The sequence below is a fragment of the Coffea eugenioides genome, chromosome 7 (assembly GCF_003713205.1).
Source record: "Coffea eugenioides isolate CCC68of chromosome 7, Ceug_1.0, whole genome shotgun sequence".
In the NCBI taxonomy this organism is placed as follows: Eukaryota; Viridiplantae; Streptophyta; class Magnoliopsida; order Gentianales; family Rubiaceae; genus Coffea; species Coffea eugenioides.
In genome coordinates, this window is record NC_040041.1 from 20,721,314 (window position 1) to 20,745,662 (window position 24,349).

General features: G+C 35.2%; 2 protein-coding genes across 2 annotated transcripts; both read right to left on the reverse strand.

The window, feature by feature from the left end:
• Positions 1–338: 338 nt before the first annotated feature.
• LOC113777108 lies at positions 339–1,175 on the reverse strand. The gene has a single exon (XM_027322153.1). It carries the CDS (start codon positions 1,173–1,175, stop codon positions 339–341), a length of 837 nt encoding a protein of 278 aa, XP_027177954.1.
• Positions 1,176–22,863: 21,688 nt separating this feature from the next.
• On the reverse strand, positions 22,864–23,961 carry LOC113777109. The gene has a single exon (XM_027322156.1). It carries the CDS (start codon positions 23,959–23,961, stop codon positions 22,864–22,866), a length of 1,098 nt encoding a protein of 365 aa, XP_027177957.1.
• Between the last annotated feature and the right edge of the window lie 388 nt (positions 23,962–24,349).

Sequence of the window (24,349 nt, forward strand, 5' to 3'; positions counted from 1 at the left end):
ATCCTCCCTCCACAGTGCTAGCACTATCTACCACGGGAGTTCCACCTTTACTGTCCTCCTCCATTGCAGTCTCACCACTCACAATGGAGATCAAAGCTGCACCTACTCCTTGTGCTCTTCCCTGTTCATTCTTAGCAGTCTCTATATGTTCCTGCTCCTCTTGCTGCTTATTAGCTCCTTCTAAAAGGTCTTTCTTTTGAGAAAGAACAGTCTGATCAGCATCAATCCTCAACATAGTAAGGTCTTCAGAAATGTCCTGTCTACCCGCCTTCTCTTTCTCCAAGACCTTATTCAATTCTAATTGATTCTTCTCCAGCACACTACTCGACTGACCCCTTTCAACTAATTCCCCATTCAGGAACTAATTCCCCATTCAGGAACTTCCAATACCGTTTATCCTTATCCATATCATTTTTGGTTTGCCTAGTCTGAGTAATTCCTTTAACTATTCCTGCTCTCAACCAGGGGCCAAACTGATTATCCACATTCCTTCCTGAACTTTCCTGCTGTTTGGTGCATGTCCTTTCACCATGCCCTACAAATCCACAGTTATAACAAAAATCAGGACAACGTTCATACTTAAAGGCTACCCATATCATTGTTCCTTCAGTTTTAACTATGGTTCCTCTCAGAAGAGGTTTAGAAAGATCCATAGTCACAAATATCTTCAAGTGCCTTCCTTCCTTTCCCCCCATTTGGGGAATAATAACATCCTTAACCTGTTTGAAAACAGCCCCTATCTTTCGACCCACCTCTTTCGAAATCCAATGCATCGGTAAATTCCACACTTGCACCCACACTGGAGCCAATTTGAACGCTTCCACATCTCCTTCTATTCCTTCCTTCCACCTGTTCAAGACCAACATTTGGTTATCTATGACCCACAGCCCTCCTTCCAAGATCCTTTCCCTATCCTCATGGTTTGGTATGTTGAACTGGAAAAGATTTGGTCCTAGCTCTACCACCCCCAAATTTTTGGGGTACCCCCAGGCTACCGTGGCAAACCCTTTCACCCCAGTAAAACTCGCTACCTTTTCACTCATGATCCTCCCTATTATGCTGTCCTTACACTCCCTGACACCACTTTCCAGGTCCCCTAAGTCCAGCGTAGCTCCAGAGAGCTCATTTCCTGCTAGAGAAAATTTCTGCATCATGTCACTCAAGTCCGACTCCATAGCAACGAACAGAGATACTACGGGTAAAAAACCACACCTGGTTAAGGAGATGAGTACACCGACACAAAACCCAGAGGAGACTGAAGCAGGCGACAAGAAAGAAAAGATCAGGCTCCAAAGCTCGACAAAGCTCAGAGCTTAAACACAACACAACTATCAGACTAACCACCAAACAGAGCAACAGAAAGTAAAAAATAGCAGCTTTACCCACAATACCCAAATACTCAAAGAGAACAAGCTAAAAATACACGCACAACTTCAAACCTGGAAATATGGCTGCGGGAAGCAGAGTACACTATCAAGTTCGACATGGCCTGCTGCTTTATACACACGACTCTTGCAATCCTCTGTCCTGAAACCAACCTCACCACTAATTTGTCAGCATTAACACTTGCATTTACTATGTCCGAGCAACAATCTATAGTTTTTGGAACTTAGGAAGGTTGTTGATTTTAGTGCTTTGCCGGGAATCGAGTGAGTTTAGAAGTTTGAAACTTTTGAAAACCCACCAGTAGGGGGAAAGTTCTCTCAAGGAGAGAGAAAAGTTCTCTCAAGGGAGAGAAAAAAAAATTTCACTACACTAATGATAGTATGATTTTTGTACCATTGCTTCTTACTGTCGGAGTAAAGGAAGTCTAAAGCTGCTCATACTTGCCCTCTTCAGAGAATTTATTCGTCTGCCTTTCCTCTTAACTTTTGAAAATTTCATCTTTTCCAATCAATAATTGCAAAAGCTGCTTCGGGCTCTGAACCTCAGGCTGCTACCAACATCCGGTGAAGGTATTGATTTCTCTACCATGAATTGAAAGGAAATTGGTTTCTCGTGTTTTATGTGCATAGGTAAATACTATAAATGTGTGGCCTTGGGTTTAGATTTGGAAATACACAAAAACTGCTGGATAAGAAAGGTGACGGATTGGGATTGGAATACTGATCATCGCCTGTGACCGATCTCTGAGCTATGTCCCGTGATAAGGGAATGAACTATTTAACCACCGAATATTCCTTAATTTGCTTGCCCTAACCCTGCCTGTTATATGTACATCGGTCAGTAATTTTCATTTTTGAAGTTTTTATTACCCTTTGTTTTTCCTCACTTTGATAGCAGTAGTATCTATGTAAAAGGAAATCAATCGAAATTGTTGCGTGTTTGTGTAAATCCAAACACATGAAATTAGGAATTTGGATGTTCTTAGGGTTTGCATCTAGCATTCTATAATTATGCATTTATTTTTAAATAAACGATCAAGAATTGATATTCATGGTCAATAAGTGTATACCCTTCTCTTAAGTTTCTTATTCACCATCCCCTTCCATGAGTTATATCATTTTAAGTGGTTTTCATTTCTTGTAAGGCATGCTGAGTTTTCAAGACAATTTGCCTCTAAAATTGTATATAATTGACATTTAATTAGTAGAAAAAATAGCTTAATCGCTGCTGATATATAGGCTAGTATGACAAACCTTCTGAGTACCCAATCGAAGAGTTGAGAAGGGATTTTAAATCTGCTACTTGGTGAGTTTCGAATATATCTTTGGATTGTATAAGGTTTTCTATAAAGAATATAGGATCTATTAATATTAGGCATTGACATATAGGTTGATAAATTTTGTTGGTGTTCTAGTCTGTTTCCTGTGTTGCGAAGTGGTGATGTAGTCAGACAACCATTTGTTCCATTGCTTTAGTTTGGTTCATTAGATTGTGAACTTTTGTAAATTCACTTGTGTTCGGATATAGAGACCAAGACAGTTTCCTGTAATTGTCTTGCCTGACATTTAATCATTTCACTTTTATGAACTTCTTATGGGCATTCTCCTCTCCTTATTTTCGTCACATTTTTATTAACCTAAACTGTAAATTTGTATGCCCTATCAAACAGAAGTGTTAATGCCCACAAAAAAAAAGGAACTAACTAAGTTCCAGTGTTGGTAAGACATCTATATCATAGTTGGTTCTAACATATCATTTTTTCAAAACTCACATAATGAAGTTTTGGCTATAATTTTTATTATCGTTTAGAATCCCCTTCCAGCCCTTCTTCTTCTATTAGTGCCTATTCCATGTGCAAGGTTTAGGAACTTGGTGATCGTGCAATTTATATGTTGCTATGATGGTTAAGTACTTGTTTGTTCGTACATAGATTTCTGATAAAAAATATTGGTTGGATTGAGAGGATGACCTTCATGTCACACCTACATAGAGTGGCAGAACAACGGGAAATGGAAGTTAACCTATTGCACGTTGGTAAACTTCACTACAATGGCCAATTACTTGACCTAAGAATGTAGCATTAGTTGTACTAGAACTCAATGCCAATCAAAGTACTATCGAATGGTCGATAAGTGGAGGTTGTTCACTTATCTCTGGGGAGATTTTGCCAAACTAGAGATAGAGATAAGGTGGGAGGTCGATCATAAATGCTTTTTAGGAGGACCAAATCAGTGGGCATTAATAGGGATTTTTACTACACTATAAATTTTAAAACCTTATTACTCTATTTTCGCAAGTATACAGTTCGTTTATTGAGTATACGGATAATAGATGTCGAACCCATAGGGATTTAGAGTTTGGCAATCATTTACTTTATTATCTAGATAATCAAAGTTTAAGAAAGTAGAAGTAAAGAAAGTTAATTAAGCGGTAAAATTGGCCATAAAAGTTAGTTTAGACAGTGTAACCAGTCATAAGAGTTAGAAATTAGTTTAGGTAGTACAACTGACTATAGAGTCATAAGCAAATAATGTAAAACTGGCCATTAAATAGTAAAACCAACCATACAGGTGGTAAGTTGCAAGAAAATAAATAAAAGTAAAGACAAATTAGATTAGAATTGCTTAGAGATGAGGTGAGATGATTCTAGGGATTAGAATCACTTATGTCAAAATTAGAAAATAGTTAAGGTGATTATGCTTATACTTTCATGAATTGTCAACGAATAACTTCCAAATGGATGTCCTTACTTTCGCCAATAGACATTTAAGAGAAACTGCCTTGGCTAATTTCTCTAAAAATCACTTTCGCCAATTTATTTAATTTTTTGAATCATCCTTTATCTATGTTTATAGAGAAAATGTAAGAAACAAGTTAAACAAATTCAATGAAATTATTAGATGAATCCAACCAACCATTATTCACCATTTTCGTGAGAATAAGACTAATATTTAAGAATTTAGATCTATTACAAGGCAATTTTCATTGCTCAACTTTATCAAACCATTTATAGTTGATGGCTAAACAACTATAAAACATAAGTACAAGTTCTCAATCTAATAAATCATGAAAAAAATATAATCATTCCCTAACTATTTCAAATAAAAACTATAACAAGTTCATCTTCACTCTAGGATATGAAAAAATTTAGTTAGACATCATATTAAGAACATCTAAGTATGAAACAAACATATAACAAAGTAGGGCAAATGAGAACAAGAGACAAAATTTAGAAAGAAGAATTCTTATTCAATGTCTTAAAACTTGAATTCTTGAATTTCTTCACAAGTTGATCTCTCAAATAAACTTGATATAAGAATGTTTTTCACCTTCCTCTCAAATCTCTTAAACTAACTTTGAAACTTGCAATATAAAAGTAGAGCTAAAACTACTTTTATTTCTACTTCTACTTTATTCTACTTCGCACTACAAGAAGCTATTTCTTGCTAACATTTCATGCTCAAATGAATGAGATTCAAGGGGTATTTATAGATGTTTTGGTTGAGAAGATGTTCTTATAATATAGACACAAAGTTATTTTCTATTTTTTCAACTCATATGGAGCTGTTTCTAGCCATTTTTCTTGCAAGCAAATTGGTCAAAAAGGTTGTTGGACAAAATGCAAGTTGCAACTATGAATCAGGGATTTGCGAGGTGGATTCGTGACCTGCACCTCGTGGATCTGCTTCATGGATCTTCTTTGTGTTTAGTTTTGTACTTTTAGCTTCAAACTCAATTTTGCTCTATTTTTTTTATCTAACTTCAACTGTGATTTTCTTAATGATGGAAACTGAATTAACTCTTGATCAAAACATGAAAATTGTAAATCTTTGAGTTAGCTTTCTAATACCTCAAGAATCATGTCATTTGGATTTGTGTAGGCTAAAAAATGACCAAAATATCTCTGACTGAAAAATGTTCTATTTCAACTTTTGGCAAAAAATTTTGCCATTGTATTTCGACTTTTTGACTAGGAAGATCAATGAACTGGATTTTAATGTCTCCATATGAATTATAGAGTTATGTGTTAACTTTTTAAGAATCACCTTAATCCGATACTTGTAGTTCAAGATATAGCCAAAATACCATGATGTGTTAAAGTTGTCAAACTCCTTTTGCTTTGAATCTCTTCATATATTATCAAAATCTACAAAACAACACAAATTTGCATATTAACCCACACATTTGCATGTTTTGATTAAAAATCACCACTTGTATAAAAAGTAACTTATAAAGGAATTCAATTCTTCTATTTTAACTTAAAACACACCAAAATCTTAATCTAAAACCTAACAAAAAATAGTAAAATAAAAGCTAATTAGGCGTAGTTGTACCAGGTACAAATAACTTACACGACATATTCTATCTATCTAAGTAGACTCTAGTTGCTGTAGGACTTAGACAGCATTATGATATAATTAGACTTTCATTTTATGGTTATTTATATGCAAAGACATATGCCATAAGTTCGAAAGGGTACAACACAATTGCTGTTTTTCCCTCATCTATTTAATCATTACAAATAGTTGATCCAGGAGATAGAAGGTGCCTTGTTATGCTGGTATTAAGCTTTCCTATAGTTTGCAAATTTATTTTCCTATTATAATTTAGCTTTCGGGAAATATGCCACATGTTTCTTAGTCTTAATCATTTTTACTTGTCTATGGTTGTGTGTGTCTGCAATCAATTCTAACTTATTGGTTAGGAATCATTTTTAATTTATTGACAACTATATAATTTAAACTAAATGTTTAAATTCACCAATTTGAATGCTTCTTCTTTTTTAAGTTTTGTCTCACTTACACTACTAAAATGAAAGAATTGTTCTTTTGTTGGTGCTTAGATCTAGTTCAAAAAAAAAATTAACTTATTTTTAGTTCATATATTGCTAAATCAATTTTTTTGTTAATTTTATTGATTATGAGAAATGACTATAGGGGATGTTCATTTTTATTAATTTTGTATGTCTAAAAGAGTGGAAGTTCTTGGATGATGTCTAACTCTTACTAACATTCATCCCTCTATTAGGGAAACAACTTGCAATATTATGGAAGTGTAGTATTTTACGTTACTAACAGTTTGTTATGGTTTTTGATTTTTTTGTTTCCTTTTATTTTCTTATCTTTTTTCATTTTTTTTTCTTATTTTTTTTTCAATTTATTTTTCCTTAGTGCTTGTTTTATTTGCATCACCTATTCTAAAATTATATTTTCTTGTGCTTCACTTGGTGTACTATGAAATAGTAGCAAGCTACTAATTACATTCATGAGTTATTGTGGAATGCGATCTACTTTCATATGATAATCTATTTTATTACATATTAAATATGAATCTCACAATTTATCGTTTGAAGTAGATAAACAAGTACTATCAAGACTTCCAACATCCAAATAGTACTGATTTGGTGATAAAATGGGATGAGGTGATGGATGGTAGACATGTCACAAATAGTTGAATTCAGTTTTCAGCCTAACCCCCCTAATTCATGCCTTCTTGAGTACGCGGACGTAGGAGAGATTCTACTAAAGAGAAAAAAGTGTGGTTTCAAGTTCTGTTATTAACCCTCCAAATCACTTTCTTTCATCTGATAATGATGGCAATTCTATTCCAAGAAATTTTGACAAGAGACCAATATCCAGTGGTACCTACAGTTCTGAGAAGGAGGGATGAAGAGCAAGGGAGAAACATTTAATAGAAGTAGCCAAGTAGGTTGTGAAAGGTTTGAATTAGAGAAGTGGTTACACATGTTTCTATTGAAAGAGTTGCTAGATGAAGAGTTTCGTACTTTGTTCCTTAATTTCAGTAAGAGTGAACAGATGACATGGATAAAGATGTTTATCATCCCGAAGATGGAGAAGAAGTAAGGCAATTTAAAACTCTTAATTTGTATAATTGGATTACTGTTATGATTCAAGACTTTTATAATTTATGGTTATTGGCTCGTACTCGTAATGTTGTAGCCATTCCAGATTTTGCTTCAGATTGCTATGGCCAAAAAATATATATGTCAGCTGTTGTGATGCACTTATTTAAGTTTCTTAGTAGTGTTGATTTTTTTGTGTTCTTCATTCTCAGTCATGACATTTTAGACCCTTCAATGTTTAGTGATATACAAGTACTAATTTTATATATACACCAATTTAGGTGTTTAATCTAGTTGGACAGCTAAGATTAGTGTGATTGTGAAAATTCATTCATGTTGATAATCAATTTTTTGTCATAATTCATAAGTATTACTACATGATTGAAATAAAAGTAAATGCATTAGTAAGGCACAAAAAATAGCACAATCGAGAAGTTATTAGACATTACCAATACCTTAGATAATGTCTACTAATCGATCAAGTAGTAAGGTGAATAGCAAACAAATGTCATGAACTATTACATCAATAGCATAGTTATTAAACTCTACCCGGAGAGGAGACCGGCGAAAGAGATGGGTCAACGGATCACTAGTTCAACCAGTGGGTGAGTGGTTGAATTAGTGGGTCACTAAATATATTTAAATATTATGTCTTATAATTTTTTATATAGGATATATGATATAAATTGTAATAAACAATGTCATAACAAATGTTCATTTAATTTAATTTGCCATAGAATATTTAATTCATATAAGAATCAGCAAAACATAAATTTAATTAGTAATCCACAAAATTTCAAGTGTAAAATTTTATATGTTTAGTGTAATTATCTAGGTAACTTACGAATTTTAAGTGCAAAAAATTATTAAAAATAATATTTGTCTTTAAAATAAATTATGTAATATGTTATTTTTGAAATCTATTTTATAATTTATAGAATTTAGGGGTCATAAGCTTTTATTAAAAGATTTCAAATAAATTTATTTTGGAGAAATAAAAAAAATAAAGATAAAATTGACAAAACGTTCGTATAGTATAAGAATGGTAATTAACTAACATGTGACAAAGTGGTCTGGTGGTGAATATGTCATAAACCTAACCAAAGGTCTTGGGTTCGAATCCAAGTAAAGATTTGGAACATAGTTATTAAACCCGATTCGACTCGACGGATCGACTGGTCAACCTGACGAATCGCCCATTTGTGACGCCCCACTTCTCCCTAAGGCGAACCAAAGGGTATCCGCGGGACGCCTGTCCAGTTCTCGTCAGGACTCAAGCAATTTCTATTCAAGCTTATAACGGTGCTAAAAGTCGATAACCAGTAAATACACATATAAGTAGCGCGGAAGCGTTCAAGTTTAATAATTTTTAACAATCACCCAATCCTTACATCGGGTTTCCATAATATAGTCCAAAATATACAATATCCAAAAGTCTAGATAAAAGAGTTGGAACCCTATTACATGAGTACACAAAAGAGAAATTCCTCCGAATCTCATTCCAAGCCCAAACCTGTTAAGGAAAACAAATCTACAGGGTGAGCAAAACGCTCGTGAGGCCAAGAACACGCATGCAAGCACATTGATCAAGTAACAACCCCAATTTAACAAGTAAAGCATCAATATTGCAATAAATAACAATTCGAGCGGAAAAGTAAACAGAAACAATTCAAGGATATCGGAGCTCTCAGGAGCTAATTTCCACTTGTTTTGCCAATGTCATTCGTATACCTTCTCGCGATGACACTCCGTCAACTGGGTCGGTATTTTTATTCCGTAGATCACCACTTACTTCCCTCCGTCCACCATACACCTCCCGGGCCCGCAAGACATTTATAAGGTCATATTCCACGAGTATACCAAGCAAGACTTCTCATTAGGTCGAGTTTCATTATCTCATGGCTCGCCAAGATTCCCGACCAAACCCATGCCGGCTCGAGTCTAAGGTCGGCCGATGAGTTTGGGCGTCCCCCATTTTCATTTGAGAGTCGAGGAGATTCACTCCAATGACGTATGCAACCATAGCATACCATTTCATTTCATTCAATCATTCAATCATTTCATTTCATTCGATTAAGTCATTCATTTCAAATAAGGACGAGTGCGATAAAGTACACACTTGCCTCTATTTTCAAAATCTCCGAACAATCATAACAATAAAATTTGTATCAACTATTCATACACTTGACACTCACCAATATAAGCAATGAGAAAGAAATGTCCCTCGGAGCTTTAGGCGTTCACTGTGGGATCCTCTTGAAGGTCCTCGTATGCGCCTGATCAAATAATAATAGACTATCATTCACAAACCCCTACTATTAAAGAAGATCGTACTATAGTACAATCTTAGAAAGTCTCATGAAATGAGGCTAAATTATCCTAAATCGAGGCTCTCAAATGGTGTTTCAAAGCACAAGAGAAATTTAGTTTTCATCTTGGAAATCAGGTATAAAACGTTCAAGTACTATCGAAGGAATAAGGAATACTTGAAAAATCCCATTTCCTTGAAATTCAAAAAATTTCAGTTTTGATACGATATTTTGAAAAATCGTATCTCACATTCCACATGTCAAAAATTGGAAAACTTGGTACCGTTGGAAACTTCTTCCAAGGTACTAAAAGTTCTTAGAATACACTTTTCTAAGATTCCAAATGGAAAACATTCAAAAATAAGCTCGAAGTCGCTGCTTTGGTTCATAAGGCAGATTTAAGTTGGTTTTTGGCCAACTTTGAAAATTCAGCAAAATTCACTCGATTGGAACTAGCTTTTGAAATTTGGAAAACTTTTAGAGTCGCAATCCAAGTTTACAACAAAACAAGCGGAACGAGAAACGGAGTTTTGAGTACTAAGATATGGCAACTCAAAGTTACCAAAATTCCCTTGTGAAACATGGGTTTTCCAAACTCGAGTCATGAACTTTGGTAATTTATTTGAGTCATGAAACGGCCTCGGAATAACACCATAATCAGCAGTATAATACAACCATATAAGGGTTGTCCCTCTACCAAATTTCATGGAGAAATAACTTCGGAAAGGTCGTCAACCAAACAACCAAAGTTTCGAAAAATCCTAAGGTAAAACTGCCTTGAGCTTTTTATTTTCCATTCCAAATATTTGGTCAAGGAAAATCCTTCAAACATGGTTCATTTGTGTAGGAAAAGCCTAAGGAACATTCATGGTACATTTGGTAAGTGTTTTAACTCCAAGAAACTCAATTGGCAAGTCCACACCAAATCTAGCATCAATTCTACCCAAAATTTAGGGTTTTCAAGTACAGGGCAAGTTTCGTATTTTGATCACAAATCACTCAATTCATCTCGGAATTGAGCATGGTTGGTGGCGTTGGAAAATAAATTCATAAAACTATAATTTCACAAAAGAAATTGTTTTGAAACTCAGCACACAACTAGCTCAAATTCGAGTCTCAAGTTGTAACTTCTGAACTTCGTTCCCGGAAAACAGAGAAACAGGACAGTCATCTTTAAACGGTTGGTACGGGGTCCTCGGTGGAATTAGGGGTTGCATTTTATACCGTTGGAAAGTTGGGAATGTCTAGTTTCAAATGCCATTGACAGCAATTGATTTCGACATCGGAGCACAGAGTTATGGACGAAACAAGAAGGCTGTCTGAGCATTACGGGAAAATTTTTCCAGGTTTGCTAACTTTGTGAGATTAATCCATTCACTACAAGAAAATTGGTCATCAGTGACAACTTTTCTCTGTGACGAAAAAAAGTTGTCACAAAAGTGGATCCTTTATTGACGACTTTCTAACTCGTCACAAACCTCTAATGGGAGCCAACTCATTTGTGACGACTTAGAAAAGTCGTCACTAGTAAATTCCCGCCAAGATTTAGCAAGAGCGCGGGAGTGTTTAGAACACACAATAGTGACGACATTAAGAATATCATCACTATTGCTTGGCCTATTTACGGACGACTTTTTGTTGTCGTAACTAATCACTAAAAAAAAAATTATTAGTGACAACATTTTGTAGTGATGACAATAAGTCGTCACAAAAGGAGCTTCTTTAGTCGCGACACCTAAAGTTGTCACAATTGCATCAAAGCAACTAAATGTTTAGTGACGACCTGTTATTTTCGTCACAAACTACACTGCAAGAAATATGGTCATTAGTGACAACATTTTTTAGTGACGACAAAAGTCGTCACAAAACGTGGTTGTTTAGTGACGACAAGGAAAGTTGTCATAATTGCTCAAAGCAACTAAGTCTTCAGTGACGACCTTGAAAAAGTTGTCACTAAAATGATCTATATAGTGACAACTTCTAATATCGTCACTGTCACTCTACCGATTTGGATTTAGTGACAAGAATTAATCGTCACTGTTTAAAGTACTTATTTCTAAGTCACTTTCATTAATTCTACTGTGCCACCCTAACTTTTGCGATTTAGCCCCAAATGTTGTAAAAAATTCATTAATTCCATTATGATACCTTAACTTTTACAATTTAGCCCCATATGTAGTGCACCGATTTCTTTAATTCTATTATTACTCCCTAACTTTTGTAATTTAGCCCCATATGTAATTCACCAATTTCATTAATTCTACTATGGCACTCTAACTTTTGCAATTTAACCCCCATATGTAATACACCAATTTTATTATTTCTATTATGGCACCCTAGCTTTTACAATTTAACCCCTATTTTTTTATTAGGAAATTGCGAATGGTATCTTGATAAACTATGCATAAATATTTTATAATTTTCTCAAACTTAAGTAATAATTTGTTATAAACTCTAAAGATATATCTTTCATTACAATAGTTATAAGGCAGGCATGTCTTTTTATCAATGGAATAAGAAATTTATGCCAGATTTATCATTTGTACTACATGCCAAGTAGTATTAGCAAAGGAATAGCAAAGTACTACAAAGTAATTAACAAAATAGCCTTCAGGGAGTGTAGTTTATGGGCAAATGAGCATTATCTATTCAAAGTACCAACTTTTTATGGACATTTTACTCTCAAACATATAATTTATGATAAATTTAGAAATGTTTGTAAGTAAAATTCAAAAAGTGTTACACTGATTTCTTACAAAACGAAAACTGGCAGGTTATCTTTTCAACATAAATTAAATTTTTTTTAAAAAAGAAATGGCCCATAAAGTACCAACTCTTTGTGGGTTTCCTCCATTACATGAACAAATATTCTGCTCTTTATGGGCATTTCACTCTGAATCATTTAATTTATGTTAAATACATAAATGTTTGTAAGTAAAATTCAAAAAGTGTTGCACTAATATTTTTATGAAAGGGAAACTGGTAGGTTTTGTATTTAACATAAATTAAATATGTGAAAGCAAAAAAAAAAAGAAATTACCCATAAATCTATGTCTTGCAAATCTATACTAGTAAAATAGTTTCAAACAAAATTAAACATTAAAATAAACTGTAATTTATACACATTAAAATATCTGTAATTTATACACATTTTGCAACTACTACTTTGTGTTTTCTCTGTAATGAATTTTTTAACTATTGAGAACTTAAGTTTTGTCTTGCAAATCTATACTAGTACAATAGTTTTAAACAAAATTAAACATTAAAATAAATGTTTGAAAAAGAACAAAAGTACATTTATCACTTGCAGTAATGTAACAAAATTTTCTCAACCATTATCAATATTTTCACAAAAGTATTAAAAACTAGCAATTGACAATATTAAAAACTAGCAATTTAATTAGTGACGACTTTTCTTGTCATTATAATCTTGAATAAATTAGTGATAACATTATGTCATCACTAAATTTTCTTTGAGTTTGACTTAACAATAATGTCTTATTAATAGCATTTGATTATTTTTAATGAAAGTCTGTTATAACCATAGAATTTGACTTTCGTTATTTTCAATTAATGATGTACTTTAGTGCTGCAATTATAAAAAATTGCAGGGCTAAAATATTTACAAATTATAAAAGTATATTTTCACTTATATGTAACTAACAAATTTTGCCACCTATATTGATGAAAATTTGTGTTTTTGTACTAAAAAATAAAGAATAATACTATAGCAATAAAATCTATGCTTCAAACCAAATTAAAAATAAAAACAAAAGCATGATGATTGGTCTCAAATGTTGGGAAAATGATTATTTTTATTGAAACTATGTTATAACCATATAATTTGAGTTTAATTATTTTCAATTACATGATATTCTTTAGTGCTGCAATTATAAGAAATTAGTATAAAATATTAGCAAATTATAAAAGTACATTTTCAATTATATGAAATTAACAAATTTTGCCACCTATGTTGATGAAAATTTTTATTTTTTGCTAAAAAATAAAGAATAATACTATAGCATTAAAATCTATGGTTCAAACCATATTACAAATCCAGAAAAAAAACATGATTTTTGGTATCAAATGGAGGGAAAATGAGTGAAGTCAAAATTTTGATCACATCATAGTGAAAGTGCCGCGCAACGAAAACAATATCCAAAGCAAAGCAAAGACCAAAGCAGCGGAACACATTCTGAAAACAAAAGCAACGGAACACTTGGTCTGAGTTAAAGCAACGGAACACTTGAGCAACACAAACTTTCACCGAGCTGAAACAAACAAGCTTCTGCACTGAGCACAAAACAGAGCTTCCGCACGGCACCTGATACCTTCACCCACACAACAAATCCGTTCTCTAGCTTCTCACTAGCATCACCATGGTTGTCCAGCATTAAAGGGCAAGGTTTTCATTGGAAATGTTCATTTTTCTCTCTCCTATACATTTTCCCCAATTTTTCCAAATCCCTAATATTCTACAATATTTTTTTGCAAATTTCTGCCCAAAATCTTTTAGCAGCTCTTGATTATTAGATGCTATCATAGCTCTCCTTTTTTTTTTCCAATCTTTTGCCCCCTCTATTTATGTCGAGGAAGAAAAGGGGGACGTCGGCAGGGGAACGAAGGAAAAGACTAAAGTTTCATTTGGGGGCTGGTGATTGAGGAAGTGAAACCAGAAACAGAGAAAGGTCTTGGCCTAGAGGGGACACAAAGAAAATACAGAGCAACAGCCGCTCATCGGCCATCACAGCGCGCAATCTCCATAGCTGCCGTCACTCTGCTCTCATCCAATTTCCGCCGCCTCCACCATTTCGTGCGCCGCCTAGCTGCCTGACGCATCTCCCCTTCCCGCACAGCCTTTCTCTCTCACTGTCGCTCCTCGATTTCATGTTGCCACCCACCACTGGCGCCCAGCTCCAGCGCGGCTACCATGGCAGCTACAGCCGCCTGATCATTCGCACCTTCCTTCGACCATCACCATCGCCTGCAGACTTCGCCAAGCAAACGCTGTAAGCCGTCTGCCTTCTTTGAATTTTAGTTTTCCATTTTTAGTATGAACATTGAAAAATCTCAAAGCATGTTTGCCGTGCGTTTGTTCAGTGCCAACTTCATGTTGATTGCTAACGATTTTAGATTGTATGCTATTGTATGTTGTTTGGACTGAAATCTCTTGTGTTTTGACAAATTTTGAGGGGCTAATTACAGTCCCAATTGAGCAAAAATTGTTGGATCCTTCTATGCCCATGTACTGTTTGTTAAAATGCCTGAGTGAAGGTCTAAATAGAAGATTGATGCCTAATCTGCTTGGGGAAGACGATCGTTTGTTTAAATTTACAATTCCGGTCATTCCATTTTCTTTTTTGTAATTTAGCCCCAGAGTTCCTGAACTTCGTAATTCGACCCTAAAACATCCATAATTCATTCAGTTAAGTCCCTATTTGGTTGCATTTGAACCCCTCTAAGAATATCACTTTCAACTGAATACCAATGCTTCATGGAGTTACAATTATTCATCTTGTCGGTCTCCAAAACATTAATTTAGGTTGAGAAGCCAAGTGATAATAGTCTATTCTTCCTACTTTCCCCTGCCTTTTGGTTTTCTTGTTATATCTGAGTCGCATGTTTATAATTGTTTTTTGCAACTTCGTATTGGTTCTCTAGAATCAGAAACCAAGAGATCAAAGATTAAAATGTTTCCTCTTTGGTAGGAGATTGTTATTTTCTGATTGAACTCTTGTAGCACTGGATCCTGACCTATTGACCTCAAATTTTATCACAAGACATAAGGAATACTGAATTGATTTATATGCTTAATCTTTTAAAGTTTTCTCAAATGTGAACTTGTTTGGCTTATGCTTGTTACTAGATTTCTCAGCCTAAGTCTGCAGTTCCTGATTTGGATGTATAGATGCATATTTCACATGTAGCAGAGCATTATGACTGTGGACAAGTCTAAGGTCTTTGACCTTGAAAGCTGCAAATTAGGAAAACGAGTAAAAGGCATAGGTACGTCGATAGCATAGCATGGGACAGGGTCCTAAAGGAAGTTGGCTACAGCTGTTATGATCATTAAAGCCTTCCATTTTCTAAAGGACAGAGCTATAAATTTACCACAGACCTGCATAGACAATATCTCAGTCTCTCTTTCTTTTTCAGTGTCTATATTTTTTATTATGAGCATTTATATTTAAAGCCTGGTTCGTCATCATAATCCCTTCAGTAGGTAATTGAACCTCAATAAAATTTTAAGGTCACCAAACATATTTTTAAAGTAAAACTTGTTCTTTAGCTTCCCTAATGCAGCAGAAAAAGAAGACAAATTTGGCATGTTACAGCCATGGTTTTCCTTTAATGGTGGGTTTTATTTTTTAATTGGGTAATTGAGTTATGTATTTTTTGCAGGAAATCTGCCTAGGAAATCAACCTTTGAATGGTTCAATTGGTTCATCCAGGAATTTTCAGCTGTTCGATCTGGTCAAATGCAAACTCAGAGAAGACTAAAAGTCTATGAAACTTGGTGAAAGCCAGCGAAGAAATTGACTAGAAACCAGTCTAGTTTGGCCGAGGTTTTCTATTGGTGCCCTCGATTATATTTGTTCTCTTTTGATGGAGTCCTTGATTTATTTGATTTCTTTTTGTGTTTCTTTTGCATACTAGTTGCTTGTCAGGGGGTCTGGAACTAAGGCATGGGCAAAAAGAGTGATAGACTGATAGTGATTGATGGTGTTTGCAAGGCTTCTGGAAATAGATCTAAGGCTTTCATTGGCCCAATCTATGGGATTTATTCATAAACTGGGCACTAACATTTTGATTCCCCCACTAGGGTTATCTCTATTTATACTGCCCAAACCAAAGGCATATCCCAGACTCCATTTTCTTATTGCCTGATATCTGTTCCTTTTGATGCTTTCCTCGCCCACCTTCCTTTCTGCCTTCTGCCTCTCCTGTTCTTGCTCTGTCTTTTCCCTCCTATAGGATCATGTTGATTGCTAGTGGCCATCCATAGTTTTCTTAATTGAAAAATAGGCTTATAAATTTGGCATACTGAATTTGGCCTCTTGAAATTGTATTTTAATTTGTTTTAGAGTTTTTGCTTGAAAATCAGAAAAGGCATCAGGGGTTATGGTTGAGTTTGGGCTTTTGTTAGCTGCTAGTGAATTTTCAACATGTCGTGTCAAATCAAATTTCAGCTCTCTTTGGTTTCCTGATCATAGAAGCTATTCTTCAACTGAACCATTGTGTTCTCTCATTATGCACCTTTTTATTGTTTGGGCCTAATGAAGATGGGATGAGAAACTGACAGAGTGGTGATACCTTGAATTTAAGCTAGAGATCTCAAGTCCAAAGCCTTTCATTTCAAGGAACTGCAGTACATAATTAGAGCCACTGACCCATTATAATTAGCAGAATTATTAGTGAGTACACCTTTTAAATTGATGAATTTGCCTATTGATGTGAAATGCCAATATGACTAGGTGCTACAAAAGGTAGCAAGATGTGGAAGTCCATTTAATGAAACCATTCTCAGTAATGACTTCTGAAAAAATAACAAGAATTTTTTGGTTAATTCTAGAATGTTTTAGTTCTTACATGACCAACAAAGGTGAATCTTGGTGTTTTTTTAGCAATACATTACATACAACATTTCCAGAATGTATGATGCTTTTTGTTTTGGGTCAAAAGTCAACTTCATAAATAAGTTGATTTACCTCCTGTATTCACACCTCGTACAATAAGTTGCTTTCTGTGTTTTAATATATAAACAACCAAAAGCATAAAGATTAAACAATAATTACTGTGGGAGTCCAATTTAATTCTTCAATAAGTTGAGCTATTTAAAGAAGAAGAAAGAAAAAAAAACTGTTTTAGAGAGGTCTTTAGTTGAGCTTATGCAGTGTTGTATTTGTATAGATTGGACTGTGATTTCTAACTTCTTGCTGGTGTTGTAATATGTGGGCCCAAATTATATGAGGTTCTTAATGAATTGTAATTTTTGTCTTAATAATCTAAGTCTCATTACTTGTTCTTTATTATTGTACTCCTCCCCTTACCTACTTCTTTTACTCTTTTATGACAGATAAATGCTATTCATACTAGCTTTTGGAAGATATCTATGGTTATGGTTGAAGAATGTTGAAGACAAAATTGCCTTTTGCTCATGGAGTGGTTCATTTAGATGTTCTTCAATTTCTTAAACTGTGATTGCTTTTGTAAATGTACCTTATGTACAAGTGATATTTTGGACAAATGTTATTTTTGTAGGCATTAGTTGGGTAATGTACACTTGAATTTGGCATTTGAGAATGCTATATTATTACCATGTAATCTAATGCAAATACTTTTGGTTATCAATCGTTCATGTTTATTTGTATGGTTTGTTTAAAATCAATGATTTAGCAATGATTACAGGCCAAATTATGACTATTAAGCTATTGAGAAATTATCTAATGACAAAAAAAAGTTGTCACAAAATAGAAAATAAAAACTCCTTGTCACAACAGAGACTGTCGCTAAATCTAAGCTAAATTTGTGACGACAATTGTTGTCAGTAAAATAATTATATACAATGGCTTTCGGTACTTTTTAGTGACGACCTTAAGTAGAGCATTTTTGACAAAAGATCAATTCGTCAATAAAACACTTCCGAATTGTTGTCACTAATGACAACTATTTAGTGACGACATTTCAGGTCGTCACTAAATAGTTGTCATTAGTGACGACAATCTGGAAGTGTTTTATTGACGACTTGATTTTTTGTCAAAAATGCTCTACTTAAAGTCGTCACTAATGAGAACTATTTAGTGACGACATTTTAGGTCGTCACTGTTTACTTTTACCGACGGGGATTTAGTGACGACTTTGTGACGATCAAAAAGTCGTCAATAAAAGGTATTTGTGACGATATTTGTATGTTCTGTGATGATTTTGTGTTGTCACTGATGAACAATTTTCTTGTAGTGATTTGACCAACCAAACCTCAATATTTTTCGATGAAACTTTATACACCATCTACACAACATATAAACATTATATACAAGCCATTAAAACCTCAAAATTCCACAAAAAGAGGCACAATCATAACAGGGGTAGAATTGAAAACTTTACATCTATGCATTCCTTGAAGTTTATACTAGCTATGCACCACTAATCTACCAATTTGAGCACTAAACCAACATTAAATCTATCATCAAGCATCATATCAGCCATCAACCCAAGAGTGGGAGTTCATAGAGCCCACATTCAAAATTTTCTAACAATAACAAGCCACCCACATGAATATCTAAGCTCATAAGTGTAAATCAACTTCCATAGGCCAAGAATTTGAGGATTGATCGCCACTTACTTGTGTTGGTGAACAAGACAGAATTTTCGGCCTTCCTTGCTGCAAAATGAACCGTGAAAAGCTCCCCCTTTTTAGCTAGATACAATTCCCAAGTGTTCAACTAGGTGTAGTTCAATTTTGGTTTGATTTGGTTGAGATTTGGTGCAAGAATTTGGAGTAGAAAGTGATGGAGCAAGGCTGGTTCTTTTCTATCCCTTGGCCGGCTGTTTTTGGAGTGAGGAAAGGGAGTGTTTGTTCAAATAAAGCTTTCTTAAAAATCTTTAATGTGTGGCCCAAGTTGGGGCAAAAGTCAACTCTTCAATAGTGTGCGTACGCACGCGTTTTGTGCTCGATTCCTCTCGCGTTCATTTCACTAGTGCACTAAACCTTTAATGCACTCATAATCATATTAATATTATTTACTCTTATTTGTCCCAAAATAAGGGTCTAAAGTCCTTCAATTATATCGCTCGTGTAAAACGCGTATCTCCAAATTAAGAGCGTTAAAGCGAAAATTCCAAGAAATTCTTATAACAGTGGTACTAATAACTATCACTTGAGTATTTAAACATAAAATACCTATCTTAAGTCCATCCTGCAAGTCTCTAATTTTCCAATCTTATAGTATTCTCGAATCGATTATTGACCCCAATCGCGTATTCACTATTTTCAATTAACGAGTTTTCAAAAATTAAATTTTGAAACGAGTCATTTTAAAAATATAACGAATCTATAATTTCCATGTAATCAGGTCTAAAGTGGTTTTTTAAAAAAATAATATTCGGATTAAATGGGCAGTTAAATATTTAAATAACTCGAACTGGAATTTTAAAATAATAAAAATTTTGTGAGACATCACATCCTCTCCCCTTTAAGAAAATTTCGTCCTCGAAATTTACCTTGATTGATGAACAGGTTTGGATACTTTTCTCGAATTGTTGTCTCGACTTCCCAAGTCGCTTCTTCTAGACCGTGGTTCCTCCAAAGAACTTTCACCAACGGTATTTGTTTATTTCTCAATTCTTTTACCTTCCTATCCAAAAGTTTCACCGATTTCTCCTCATAAGTCAGGGTTTCATCAATTTCAATACTTTCTGGTTGCAAAATATGAGAAGGGTTTGGATGGTACTTCTTAAGTATAGATACATGGAACACATTATGAATTTAGGATAAACTCGGCAGCAACTCCAACTTGTATGCCACAATCCCCACGCGTTGGATAATCTTATAAGGTCCTACAAACCTCGGTTGTAACTTCTTTCCTTTCCCAGTCATCAAACTTGCTTTCAGAGGTGTAACCTTAAGAAAGACTAGATCTCCAACCGCAAATTCCAAATCCTTCCTCCGATTGTCCGCATAACTCTTTTGACGGTTATGTGCAGTTTGAATTCTCTGGCGTACCAACTTTACCTTTTCATTAGTTTCCTCAATCCAAAACACTGTAGTCGGGTCTAAAATCTTCCGTTCACCTACTTCATCCCAACAAATTGGAGACCTACATTTTCGACCATAAAGCGTTTCATATGGGGCCATTTGTATAGAAGAGTGAAAATTATTATTATAGGCAAATTCCACCAGAGTCAAAAACTTACTCCAACTATCACCAAAATCTAGAACACAGGTCCTTAGCATGTCCTCAAGAGTTTGAATTGTCCTTTCAGATTGTCCATCGGTTTGAGGATGATAAGTGGTACTAAAGTTCAACTTAGTTCCCAACATTTCTTGCATCTTCTGCCAGAATCTCGAAATAAACCTCGAGTCTCTGTCGGACACGATACTCACGGGAATTCCGTGCAGTCTGATAATCTCATCCAAATACAACTTGGCCAACTTCTCTAATGGGTATTTCATATTAATCGGCAGAAAATGAGCCGATTTGGTCAATCTATCCACTATTACCCAAATAGCATCATGACCTCTTTGTATCCTAGGTAAACCCGATACAAAATTCATAGTAATATTTTTCCATTTTCATTCAGGTATCTCTAGGGGTTGCAAAAGTCCCGATGATTTTTTATGTTCAATCTTAACTTGTTGACAAACCAAGCATGTTTGGACAAATTGGGCAATTTCTCTCTTCAAATTCTCCCACCAATACAGACTCTTCAGGTTTTGGTACATTTTATTCCCTCCAGAATGTACCGTAAATTTCGATCGGTGTGCCTTTTCTAAAATTTCCTTCTTAAATTCCTCATCGTTTGACACCACTATCCGATTCCGAAATTTTAAAATACCATTCGATCTCAGGTCAAAATCCGACTTTTCTCCTTTTTCAACTTTTTTCGACCATTTCTGCACTTCAGTGTCCTTTTCTTAAAATCCCTTGATACGTTCCAACAAGGTGGAATTCACTACAATGTTTTCCAAAATTACTTTCCTCGGTTCCAGTTGAGGATTTCAATAGCTAACCGTTTCCAACAAATGAAGTTTCTTAATCATCAACCCCACCATTTGCACTTGACGACTCAAAGCATCGGCCACTACATTAGCCTTTCCTGGATGGTACTTGATCGTGCAGTCATAGTCTTCCAAAAATTTCATCCATCTACGCTGCCTCAAATTCAACTCCTTTCGAGAAAATAAGTATTTAAAGCTTTTGTGATCTGTAAAAACCTCAAATGTCACTCCGTACAGATAATGTCTCCATTTTTTCAAAGCAAAGACCACAGTCGCTAACTTCAAGCCATGAGTCGGGTAATTCCCTTCATGCGATTTCAATTTTCTAGAGGCATATGCTATCACTTTATCATTTTGCATTAAAACACATCTCAATCATTCCCTAGATGCATTTGTGTAAACCACAAAACTATCCTTCCCATTGGGTAGAGCTCACACTGGGGTTATGGTTAAACATCTTTTCAATTCCTGAAAACTCTCTTCGCACTTAGAACTCCAAATAAACTTTCCACTCTTCTTGGTTAGCTCGGTCATTGGTCCAGCAATTTTAAAAAAATTTTGGATAAATCTCCGGTAATACCCTGCTAATCCAATAAAACTTCGGATCTCAGTAGGATTTTTCGGTCTTTTCCATTTCGAAACAGCTTCAACTTTAGTTGAATCCACTTTAATCCCATCCTTAGAAATTATGTGTCCCAAGAAAGTCACTTTTTTTAACCAAAACTCACACTTGCTAAACTTAGCATATAACTGGTGCTCTCTCAGGGTTTGTAAAACAATTCTCAAATATTTCTCATGATGTTTCACATTCTTAGAATACATTAAAATGTCATCAATGAAGACCATCAAAAATTGATATGTTTAAAAATCCTATGCATTAAATCCATGAAAGTTGCAGGAGCATTAGTTAACCCAAATGATATCACTGCAAATTCAAAGTGCCCGTACCTCGAGTTAAAAGCAGTCTTGGGTATGTCCTTCTTCAAAATCCTCAATTGATAATAACCCTGTCTCAAATTCAATTTCGAAAATACTACCGCACCTTGCAATTGGTCAAACAACTCATCGATGTGGGGCAATGGGTACTTATTCTTAATTGTAGTATCATTTAACCCTCGATAATCTATACATAGCTTTAGGCTTCCATCTTTCTTCTTAACAAACAAAATTGGGGCTCCCCACGGAGAATCATTTTCCTGTATAAAATCCCATTCCAACAAGTCTTGCAGTTGTAATTTCAATTCCTTCAATTCCGCTGGTGCCATCCGATATGGTGTCTTAGAGATAGGTGCTACTCCCGGAATCACATCAATTTTAAAAGCTATTTTCCGTTCCGGGGGTAAAGTCTCAAACTCTTCAGGAAAAATATCTGGAAAGTCTTTCACTATAGTCACGTCTTCCAAACTCACCTTATCACTACGGGTGTTAATAAGAAAAGCCAAATACCCTTGAGCTCCTTTACTTAAAAATTTTCTAGCCCGAATCCCTGAGATAAGTGCAGACGAAGCCAATTTATCCCTTACATCCAACTTCAGGGTTGTCTCCCCTGGAATGCGCAATTCTACAATCTTTGTTCGACAGTTTAACTAGGCATTATAACGGGCTAGCCAATTCATTCCTAAAATCACATCATATCCCTTATTTGCTAAATTTATCAGGTCGGCCAATAATTTTCGCTCCCCAACACAGACTTCACAGTCTCTATATATCAGGTTAGCAATTAAACTTTGATCTCCAATAGGTGATTTAACCTCCAAATCATACGGTAATTTAACTGATTTCAATTCTATCCCAATCATGAAATTAGGGTTTATAAAAGAATGTGTTGCACCCGGGTCAATTAAAACTCTAGCTAAACGATGAAAGATTGGAATTGTACCTTCAACCACTTCAGTCACTTCAGGGATTTGTTGATAATCCAGTGCATAAACCCTAATTGGTACTTTCGGTTGACTTCCTCCGACACTGGCCTGCTTAGAGTTTGACTTTTCTAGTCTCTGAGGGTTACCTCCTATTTTTGGTGATTTCGGACAGTTGGCGACTTGATGTTCAGCATTACCACAAAACAAACATTTCTCCAATTTCCTCCAGCAGTCATTTTCAGAGTGGTTGGATTTACCACAGTATTCACAAATAACTTGAGGAGTCACAGTCGAACCAGTAGAAGGCGCTCCTCTAGCCTGAGCCGGTCCATTGCGACCTCCTCTGGATAAAGTTCCCCTAGAAACTCCAGTGGTCCTTATTCCTCCTACTCCTCTTCCCATCTTGGAAGGTTGTGCACTTTTACTAGCCTGCCCAGACGCAGAGCTAGAAAAATTCCTCTTTCTATTGTGAAAGTCCCTCACTTGCAGTCTTGCACTTTCAATCCTTTGTGCCTTCTCTAAAGTCTCAGTAAAAGTAGAAATTTGGGTTGCAGCCAAACCCTCCTGAATTTTCATATTAAGCCCCTGTACAAACCTTCTAATCCTCTTCCGTTCATTGACTACTAGTTCAGGAGCGTATTTAGAAAGTTTAGTGAATTTTCCCTTATACTCTGCCACACTAAGGGCTTCTTGTTTCAACTTAATAAATTCATCCTCTCTCTTTTCTTGAATCAAGGGTGAAAGAAACTTTTCATTAAATTCCCTCGTGAAGTTCTCCCAGATCCAAGGGGTTTGAACTCTCTCCCATTTTCCTTTTATCATATCCCACCAAACACGAGCTACTCCCTCAAATTGAAAAGCGACAAAATTCACTCGCCTATCCTCAGTGTAGTTTAGGGTGGCGAATATGTTGGTCATCCTCTCTAACCAATTCTCTGCTATTTCAGGATCGGATTTTCCAAGAAACTTAGGCGGATTGAACTTTAAGAACCTCTTTAAAGCTCTATCCTCTCCTCTTTCCTGACCCCCATGTTGATTAAGCGGTCCAGGACCTTGTCTATCAGTTAAGCGCTCTAGGATATCAGTCATTCTATTAATGGCAGTAGCCACTTGATTACCCTCAATATTTTCCTGACTTTGGATCGGTCCAGTTGCCGATCCCTGGTCATCCCTTTGAGGTTGGGCCTATCCAACCCCTCGCCCACGACCT